General features: G+C 34.4%; 2 protein-coding genes and 1 long non-coding RNA gene across 3 annotated transcripts; 2 read left to right on the forward strand and 1 right to left on the reverse strand.

The window, feature by feature from the left end:
• Positions 1-2443: 2443 nt before the first annotated feature.
• LOC105781131 (uncharacterized) lies at positions 2444-3761 on the forward strand. Its single transcript, XR_001129512.2, has 2 exons — positions 2444-2878; positions 2954-3761. It is a non-coding gene; the product is annotated as an uncharacterized LOC105781131 (long non-coding RNA).
• Positions 3762-6029: 2268 nt separating this feature from the next.
• LOC105784071 (hypothetical protein) lies at positions 6030-8117 on the forward strand. Its single transcript, XM_012609858.2, has 5 exons — positions 6030-6250; positions 6723-6879; positions 6950-7000; positions 7392-7484; positions 7820-8117. Exons 1-5 carry the CDS (start codon positions 6105-6107, stop codon positions 7877-7879), a joined length of 507 nt encoding a protein of 168 aa, XP_012465312.1. The 5' UTR covers positions 6030-6104; the 3' UTR covers positions 7880-8117.
• A 183-nt stretch (positions 8118-8300) lies between these two features.
• On the reverse strand, positions 8301-10175 carry LOC105784070 (GDSL esterase/lipase At5g55050). The gene is made up of 5 exons (XM_012609857.2): positions 9832-10175; positions 9396-9526; positions 9091-9318; positions 8757-9006; positions 8301-8683 (listed from the first exon to the last, which is right to left on the reverse strand). The coding sequence occupies exons 1-5, from the start codon at positions 10100-10102 to the stop codon at positions 8463-8465; spliced, it is 1101 nt and encodes a 366-aa protein (XP_012465311.1). The 5' UTR covers positions 10103-10175; the 3' UTR covers positions 8301-8462.
• Positions 10176-10736: the final 561 nt, after the last annotated feature.

The raw sequence follows: 10736 nt of genomic DNA on the forward strand, positions 1-10736 counted from the left end.
CATAAACAAGGCATCACCGAATGCATCTATATATATATTACCTTATAAGTACTGTCCATTTACAATTAAATGATGTTTAATATATACTTAAGCCATAATTCAACAAAAACTAAACATAGACAAGAAAATCAAGCCATTATATATATATATATATATATATATAGATCATTCAATTCATACCATGTTATTATAAGCCATTAAACAAATATCAAATTTATAATTATCGAAATCTCATTATTCTAACAAACATATACACATACTATCATTTAAAACCAACTCCCAATAATTCACAAATTTTACCATGAATTTATCTCAATTTTCAATTTAGCCTCTAATTGATAAATTCATCAAAATTCCTTTACAAAAGTTGTTTATCTAATAACAACCATTCATTTTCTAACATCAAACTTCAAAAATCATATATATTCATCAATGGAAAAACCCTAATAGTTTAACAGTTTCACAAATTAGTCCCCGAAAACATAGAAATCATTAAAAACGGAACAAAAATGCATACCTAATTGGACAAAACAAGATTACCAAAAATGGTTTTCTTCTTTGAACATTCGGTTGAAGAAAGGAAAAATAAAGATGAATGCTTTATTTTGTTTTATTATTTTAACATACAATTACTAATTTCCAAAATTAACCTTAATAATTAATCCAAATTTCAAAATTGTCAAGCCAACATTTTCCACTAACTCATTTATGGTCTAATTACCATATAAGGACTTCCACTTTAAAATTCTATAGCTACTTAATACCTTTAGCCTATAGAACCCCACTTTTACACTTTACGCGATTTAGTCCCTTTTTATCAAATTAAACATGTAAACGGTAAAATTTATTAACAAAATTTTTATACGGTAATAGAATCATGTTGAAGATCATAAAATAATAATAAAATAAAATTTTCAACTTCGGATTTGTGGTCCCAAAACTACTGTTCCGATTTCACTGAAAACGAGTTGTTACAACGTGCAAAAACCATTCAAGGACAATAATACAAAGTATATTAATGTAATTCATGAATAGTTTTATTAACCAATCTATTTAAAAAATTACAAGTGTACTTAGAAAAAAAATATTATACTTAGGGTAGATTCAACATCCAATTCGTCCAAAACATCTAATAATATAAGGAGATTCATAATATATATACCTAACTTTCTTTGAATACCCATTTTGTACATTTTGGTGGAACAACTTAAACATACATCACACATTCAAAACTTCTAAAATGCGTTTTATTTGGCTCCTGACCAAAAGCCAATTGTAATAAGGAGTATTTATCACAATTTATTGGTATAACGCATACAAGTGTCGATTCATGTAAAATATTATATCCCTTTACATATATACAAAAAGTTTCATTCTCAAAAGAAATGGTTTAGCTACTAATTGGAGACATTTACTTTATAAATTATGCTAAACCATTTTATATGTATAAATAGTAGGATTTTACTATTGTTACTTGCACTGACAATCTAACAATCAATAATCATTGAAAGCCTAAGAAATAAACTTACAAGCATTAGCAAGAATTACCTCGATTTCATAATCTAAAAATTTTGTTCTAAACAATCATTAAACAAGTAATCTCGCACACAAATTTGCCAAAAGGAATTTCCACTTGGGTGATAATAAGCACGGCCATAGAACCATAGCTTCCGAAAGATAGACTCGTGAGCTACTTGCAGGTTTAAATCTCCCCCCACGCCCACGAATAGATTTAATAGTTGATTTTTCATTATGCCCACTTCCTTTTCTATTATCAACACTATGAGTTCTAGAAAGACTTGAAGAATTCCCACATGTCATTGAACCTCCTTTCCCCATTTTAGCTTTCGAAATGCTATCCAAATCCTCTTTAAAATTAACCACTGTATGTCGTTTGGGATCAAGACCATTAGAACTTGAAGTAACCATGTCCCCAAGTTGGCCTTCAAAAATGGGATTGACACAGAGGGAGTTTGTGATATTTTTAGTGGTACAAATAGGAGCATTTGGGATTTTTTTCCACCAAGCCCGCAACCTCATAGGAGCCCAAATCCAAGGGAGGGGGAACCTGACCCAACTAGTGCTGAGATCCACTAATCTCCAGCTGATGGCCCGCTGCCTATAAAAGCCCAGACCCGCAGAGGACAGGCTTGGTAGCTACTGTGCTTTAGCGCCAGCCCGCACCATTTCTTCTACCTGCGCCGCAACCCGCGTCGTTTCCCCAACCCTTGTCACAAGCTGGCCCAAAACCCCATTTCCTTGCCTAACGCCAAACCCCTCCAACGACCCAGCTTTACTCCTTATCCCAACGCTCTCCCCTTGGCCCACTAGATCCCCTCCGAAATTCCCCCAGCCATCGATCCATTACCATCCAACGGTTCATTACCTTTAGAGTTTTTAAGTGACTCTTTTTTATTAACCCTAAATTTACCAAATCCCAAAACTAAATCCCCTAAATCTGCCATTTGAGTCTCCTTTTCCAGAGAAGACAAAGCTCCAAATCTGGAGCCTTCCAAATTTTCCCCCTAATTTTCGCTTTAGACCCCCGATTTCCATCCGATTTGCGTCAAGACTTGCGTTCAACCACCATCCAAGGACCAAAAGCTTCATCCATGGCCACCGACCCTCCTCCCATCTACATTGGAGTTATGTTGTTAGTCATCGATTTTATAGAAGTTTCCCCGCCGTCATCGCTGCTCCGATCTGTCATAGAGGAAAGACATGAAGTTTTAAAGTGGCCATATTTTCTGCAGGAAAAACATACCACGGGTGAAGGTTCAAACTCCACTCGTTGTAAACGCCCATTGACCCAAACCTGTGAGGTTAGAGACTTCTCAAGATCCACTACCATACGGGCGAACTAACCCCTCTCACCACTGTCAGTGCTTGTGTTTAGTTTTACAACTTTTCCAGCTAAACTCCCGATTGCTTCTAATATTTTCTTTTGGTACAGGAACCCCGGCAGACCTGGAAAGCGAATCCAGGCTAAGATCCCGTTTGGAAAAGGTCTCGATGGGTCGAAGTCCACAATCCATGGCTGAACAGTGAGGTAGTGTCCAAATACTGTCCAGGGGCCACGAGTCAACGCCATTTCATAATCCCCCATGCTTTGAAACCTAACTAGATAATACCCATTAGCCACATCCATTAAACGGAAGGGTTGTGAAGGTTTCCAGAGATTGAGAATACATTTGTGAAGAGCCCCATAGCCTATATTACGCCCTAATAGCTTAACCACCATCGTAGACTCCATATCCCTAACCATAATCTTTTTAATCCGATCCCAAAAATCTATGCCAGGAATTCCATTGGTGACTGATCTGAGGATCAATATTAGTAGCAGCACCTAGAGAACCAGAACCCGACTCACCCAAAAGTTTATCCTTCCAGGTGATTACGCTCACCGGAGTCGAGTCAACCGCCATATTCTCCATTGGACCTTCACCTCCTTCCTTAAATCGAACATTTTTGGTGATACGATCTTCGATAATGCCTTCACTATCTTCAGTCTGAACATCAGACAAGGATTCAATGTTGTTCATGTTCACTAGAGAGGAAGTGCCTTCGATGTTTTTAAACGTACGTACACACACACACAAAAAAAAAAGTCAAATTGCATTTTTTTTAAATGGTCTAATAGCATACTTTGAGTTACTGTAGTTTCTTTCCTATTCCATGCTTACGGTTTTAACTTTATTCAATTCGTTCCATGTAAAACACCAACTTAAATATTATATTAAAAGAAAACACTTTATTTTAAATTTTAAAAAATTTCCTTAATAAATTTACAAAACACTCGAACGGTGTTAAATAAAAAAATTGATTTTTAATTATTCCTTCCCACATTCTCTCCACTGCTTTTCTTCTTCATGCTGAAGCATGGCCAAGATTCCACGAATGCAATAATCTCCATTGTTGTTCAACATCCCTCCCTCCCAAACTCAAATTCCATCAAATCCAACTGCTTTTCCTCTAAACAATCCCCACTCCCAAGTTCGTCAAAACTCAGCATTCAATTTTTCAACCAAGAAATCATCCAATTTTAGCTTTGTTTAAACTACATCATGGCAAATCCAAGCTTTCATGTGATTGGTCGAATTTTGATGGCTTTCTTCTCAACCAGTGATGAATGGGTCTATAGATTTAAACGTATTTTCCATGGAAAATGATATGGGTTCTACATTTGCTGGAAATGAAAAAGAGAAGATAAAAATGATTTTTGGTTTGATGAAGAAGATGGTTTGTGAAGAGAGAATAAAAAATTTAATTTATATTAATTCTATGCGCCTGTGGCATGCTTTCACTGGCTCCACATGTTGATCGGTTTTTTTTAACGGTGTTAACTTAATTGGGTTGAATCAATAGACAAAAGTAATACTAGGTAAACTATAAAAATAATCACTTTTGTTTGCTTCAGGTTACATTTTAGTCACTCATGTTTGAAATGTTATGGTTTAGTTATTTATGTTATTGTGTTGTAATATTTTTGTCACCAAGCCATTAATTTTCGTTAACGATATAATGATGAAGTTGATGTAGCACATTAAATCATCATTTTAAATGAAAATTTTAGGTTAAATTATAAAATTGGCTTCTATATTTTTTATTTTGAGCAATTTAATTCTTTTCTTTTATGTTCTTTTAATTTTCTCTTTTTTTCTTTTAATTTTCATTTTTTCTACTTCTCCCTCTGTTTTCTTCCTTTTCTATTTCTTTTAATGTAGTTTTTTAATATTTTTATTTGTTAAAATTAATCTCTATACTTTTATTTTTTCTTGAACAATTTAGTTTTAATCTTTATTTCTTTATTTGTTAAAGCAAATTATCTTTGATTACAAACTCTATTACAAACTCGTGTGTAAACCCAAAGATCGTTTTTATCATTGCAAGATGAATAAAATCGATCTTATTGCATTAATCAATACCAATTCTTCTTCAATATATAATAGAACACCAAGCTAAATTCTACCAAAGACATTAATTTGTTTACCAAATTGGTGCCAAAAACTAGAAATCAAGTTAACTCTAATGGGATCAGAAGGGTTAACTAGTATTATGAGAATTTTGATTGAAATATCAGGTCCAAGCAATTCTATAAAATTACCATAATAATTCATTTTTAGATCCTTTGGATAGCATCAACAATAAGTGTAAAATATTAAAACCCCAATTCACAACTGTTCACAATAAGCAAAAAAGATTAAAAAATTCTTTATTTTGGGTTTTCATTGAAGAGCAATACAAAATTGTTAACCTAAGTTGAAAATATATTAAAACTAATCAAAAGGAAGATTAAGCAGAAGCATACAAGAAATACCCAATACCAAAATAAAAGTATAGAGACTAGTTTTAACAAACGGAAAATATAGAAAAACTATGTTAAAAGAAAGCAGAGAAGGAGGAAAATAGATGGAGAAAGCAGAAGAGAATGAAAAAAAAAGAAAAAAAAGAAAAGTTAAAAATTTTGTATTGATCTTCAACGAAAACCTAGAATAAATTTTTTTAATTTTTTCTTGATTATAGACAATTGTGAATAAAAATAAAAGGAAAAAATAAATTGTTCAAAAAATAAAAGTATAGAGACTAATTTTAATAAATGAAAAACATAAAAAACTATGTTAAAAAATAGAAAAGGGAAAAACATAAAAGAAAAAATAAAATTGCTCAAAACGAAAAAATATAGGAATCAATGGTATAATTTAACCTAAAATTTTCATTTAAAATGATGATTTAATATGCCACGTCACCTTCTTTATTATCTTTTAACGGCAATTAACTGCTCAATGACTAAAATGTTACAACACGATATCGTAAGTGACTAAAATGTAACATTTTAAACATAAATGACTAAAATGTAACCTGAGATAAACAAAAGTGACTATTTTAGTATTTACCCTAAAATTAAGGTACCAATATATGAAAAAAAATATTTAAGTACCAATATGAAAAATGGGTATAGTTTAGGGGTTAAATTTTGAATAAAGCCTACAATAAAATTAGGATTTAAATAAAAAATCTTATAAATAAAAAATTTTATTTACAGCAAAAACCGGTTTTAACGTCTTTTTCTCTGTTTCGATCTCTTACGCAATCGCTGGGTTTCAATGGAGGAAGTAATGACGGTCGGTGATGCCTCGGCGAGGTTCCGATCAATCTCATCCACATCGTCCATTATCCCTTCCAACGTCCCCCTCCTCTCCGCTTTCTTTGCCTTCGCGCTTGCTCAATTCCTCAAGCTCTTCACTACTTGGTATTTTTCATTTTTTTTCATTTAATCACTTAGAAAGTGAGGTAAAATAAGAAAATAGAAGGAACCCATATCTTAGGAACATGTTTCAATTGGAAATTTTCATTTGTTTTTGTCTTGGTTGTTGAGTGGATTGAAATGGGTAGCTTTTCGTTTGCAGAATAATTAATGGTTTGAAGGTTTTGATATTATTTTAATATTTTAAAGCTTTTTTCTTTTTTTACTTTTAGGTAAATGAAATGAGTGAAAATGTTTATTATAATTGATTATAAATGCCGTGGAATTTTTAATCATTGAATCATTAGTGATGCTTGAAGTAGAATTAATATTTCTCTTGATGTTTGTTTATTGTTTTTATGGTTGTGATGACATGTAGTTCAAGCAAAAGGTGTGATCTACTCGCTTGCTATTGTTGTTTTCGTATCCGTGTGCGTGTTCTTTCTCAGTGTTTCAGTATATCCTTTTAGACATGCAGGTACAAGGAGAAGAGATGGGACTCTAGAAGGTTGGTTGCTTCGGGTGGAATGCCGTCATCACATTCAGCTACCGTGACTGCTCTTGCTGCTGCGATTGGATTGCAAGAAGGGCTTGGAGGATCAGCATTTGCCATTGCGCTTGTTTTGGCATGCGTTGTATGTACTCCCTATGTTTAGTATATTACCATTCTGGTTTCTTTGATTAACATTTTGGGTTTCTTGGCAGGTAATGTACGATGCTAGCGGTGTAAGACTTCATGCTGGTCGCCAGGCTGAAGTAAGAATTTTTTCTGTTAATCACCATACTCTATTCTTTTGATTATGGATTTCACCTCATTATTCTCAGGCAATCTGCCCAAGTTTGGGGGATAACTCTTGGATAAAAACCCTTTACGTTTTGTACAAATTCTATGAAAAAAGATACGATTCTTGCAATAATACATGTGTATATATATATTTATCCATGAATGAATTTCTAATATGATTATTCCTCTTTATCGTGTCATCATAACTTAGAAGTTCTTTGGTTCCTACTCATTTCCATGTAATCTGTTATGACTGCAGCTAGCTAAGCTGATTTGTTTGATAGTGCTTTTTATTTGTACCTGCTGACAATTGTCAGTATCATATTGTTTTCAATAAATGAATTAATCATTTATATTATGCAGTTACTCAACCAAATTGTATGCGAGCTACCTCCTGAGCATCCTGTCTCCAGTGTCAGACCGTTACGAGATTCACTTGGTCATACGCCACTTCAGGTATGAAGCTAGCAAGAGCAGAAATTGAACATGGAATGTTGGATGCATGAATTAGAAATAGGCCTAGTGAAAAACATTGAGCAATGGTAAACCATTTTGTAGAAGCAATCGCCCTAATTATCTAAGATGCCAACTTGTTATATGCTTAGTATGGAGTAACAACCGGGGATGAAACCTTTTAATTATGGATGTCCTCATACTGAAACTGCTTAAATAAGTTTTTAAGTTTTTCAAACACGATTAAAAATGGTTTCGGTCATCACTATTATTGCATTCTCAAAAGAGTTTAATGGTGCCTTGCTTTTCACTTTGTTCTTACTTTGTTTTTGGTTCAGGTTCTTGCTGGGTCTATATTGGGTTGTATTGTAGCATTCCTCATGAGAACCTCCAGTTAGGATGAGATGTGTAACCTTGTCGATTGTAAACAGAACCAATATGACAATTACGGTGCAAGTGAAGAAGCAGACCGTTGATGACTTGGTACTTTGAACCCAGTGAAGTTCTAGTATTATAACTGCTTGGGGTCTTTGCCTTGTGACTGAAGTCATTGTAAATTATAACATACTTGATAGATTCTCACATGTCTAGTGTTTGATTTTTCGGCACTTATGAAATTCTTTTACTCTTCTCCAATCCCATCCTTCATCCGTGATTCATACCCCTACTTAAATTGCATTCAGATGGTAAAAAATGTTATCACAATCAATTTAAAAAAAATGAAATTAGTATATTAATAAATGTCCAAGGAGAATGATGATTTATGTTTTTGTGATTGGGTTGATTGTTAGATGCGTATGAATACATGAAGTTGTTTAATTGAGATCCAAATTCAATCAGTCTTTAAGCATTATAATCATTATACATTAGTGGATTAGCACTAGTATTTGCAACATGGCTTGTGTGTGTGAGGTGAAGGCCTCGATTTCCCCCCCGGCCATTAATTTACTGATGTTCTTTTGGCCACAAAAAAAAAAAAACTTAAGAAGCAATTAATTGCCGAACATTCATGGGAACACAGTACTCGGAAGGGCCATCGAAAACGGTATCCGCAACAATGCGAGACATTGCCTCAGTTGGATGGTATAAATCCCAGAAAACATGATCTGCCCTGTTGGGACAGTAGCTTGAAAATGGCAAACAAGGGATTTTTGCTCTCAGTTCCCCAAGGCCACAACAGGCTGCTCGTACCTCTTTAAACCCTGTCAATTTCCAACTATTAAGACCCCCAATGAAAAAATGAATAATAATAAGAAGGTGGTGATGTATTTGTACCGTGAGCCGATGGATCTCGGATGACTTTTTGCATGATACCATACAAATCGAGGAAGGCGTAGTTTAGGCCTGGAAGTTCTGATTTCAGCCCCTTTAATACTTCTTTAAGCCCTTCATTGTACTTAACTACCCACATGTTTACTTCTTCATTGCATTCATGGGTGCTGTGCTTGGCTCTTTGTGCTGGTACGCACCCTATTGCTCCAACACCTGACACCAAAATTTTACGCACTCCGAATCCGTATAATTTCTGCCCACACATTGATGTTTTAAGTTGGAGTAGTTAGATCTAGATCAAACCTTCCGAGAGTCGAATAATGGATTAAAGAGTTACCTTGATTTCTGCTTTCAGGTTGATAACCATTAAATTCACAAGATGTTCCGGGGTGTCCTTTTCATCTTCGGATTCAAAGTAATTCAAGATATCATTGCTACCAATAACAATGGCGAAAAGAGACTTGGAAAAATGTTTTTCTAAACCATCAGTTCCCATCTTCTGCAGCATGACTTTATGCACTGATAAGAAGTTGTTCACTTGATCCGAAAGAGGTATGGATTGCCCCTACAAAACCAGATGAAATGGTATAATTGGAGAGATTTGAAGGTCATATGTTCGATATAAGCTTACTATATACTTACGAGAACTTGACTGGAAGTATTCAAGATTCCGGAACCACCGGAGGCGAAGCTAACACCGTTCATGTATGATGCATGCGTGTTACTTGACAAAGAAAGATATGCTGGTGAACTTGACAACCCTAATTTTTCAGCTGCCCAAGATTGTCACGTAGGATTAAAATGTTAATTCCATTAGTATTAATGTGAAAATTGTTAAGTAGTTGTGAACCTAGAAATAAAGATACATAAATAAGCAACGAATGGATAATATTTTACATACTTTTTTTTATGTATATAATGATTGCGGAGATGTGGTTAAAGTTTTACCTTCCCATTATAAGAGAAAGGATTTTTATCCGTAAAAATATTTAGGACGAAATTATGCCATCGGAAAAAGGTATATGATGCGAAAATGTGAATTTACCTAAACATTGAAACTTCTATATGTGATACCTACCCAGAAAATCTGCTGCATTCTTGCCATTAGAATATCTTCCGGTCGCTTTCTTGGTCGGAAAATCAACGCCGTTGTGAGGAAAATTAGCCTTGGCAATGGAAAAGAAAAGGTGGTTGTTGTTTCCAACATCAACTTGGGAGTCCCCGAAAACAAATAACGCCGGCACCATTTGAGCTTCCGACAGCTTCAAACTCCAACCAAACACGCAGATGAGGAAGAAGAACATGATGTTCCTCCCCACCAAAACTCTTCTGCTATCCATTGATTTCATTAGGGCTCAAAAGGGAAAGGAAAGGAAGAAGAAGAGTTAAGGTGGGGATATATACTGTAAATGCATAATTTGACGTGATTTTATAGAAATGTAAGGAGGTTCCGCACCTTTTTTTAGCATTTGAAACGGTTAAGAATTATAATTAGAATTTTATTATTTTATTAACTGTTTCATTCGTTTTAATTTTTTTTCATTGAGCAAGTCAAATTCATGTAATTCGAAGAACTATATAATATATCTCAAAATTTAATTTTTCTTCTTTTTTGGTACATAGAACAAAGTAACAAACAAGTTTAGACATGAATTACAGCATTCCCAATCAAACTTCTTAGGGAGACTCCAAGATTGCTCCATCTTCCTCCAAAGCGTGTGCTAGATTTAGCCGAATGACGGGCACAACTGAACACATGTCGGATCTCCATAACCCAACCTTCATCAATTCATAATCAAAGTATTAAGAGGATGCTCCTCTGCATGTTGCTTATTAAGATAATTCACCACCAGCAAAGCATCAATTTCTACAATCAATCTTCGTATTCCAAGCTCTTTGCCCAATATTAAGCCTTGTCGAACACTCCAAAGTTCAGCTTGTAAACTATCTCTAACCCTGATCTTCATTTTGGATTGACCCACC

The sequence above is a fragment of the Gossypium raimondii genome, chromosome 13, assembly GCF_025698545.1.
Source record: "Gossypium raimondii isolate GPD5lz chromosome 13, ASM2569854v1, whole genome shotgun sequence".
Classification (NCBI taxonomy): Eukaryota; Viridiplantae; Streptophyta; class Magnoliopsida; order Malvales; family Malvaceae; genus Gossypium; species Gossypium raimondii.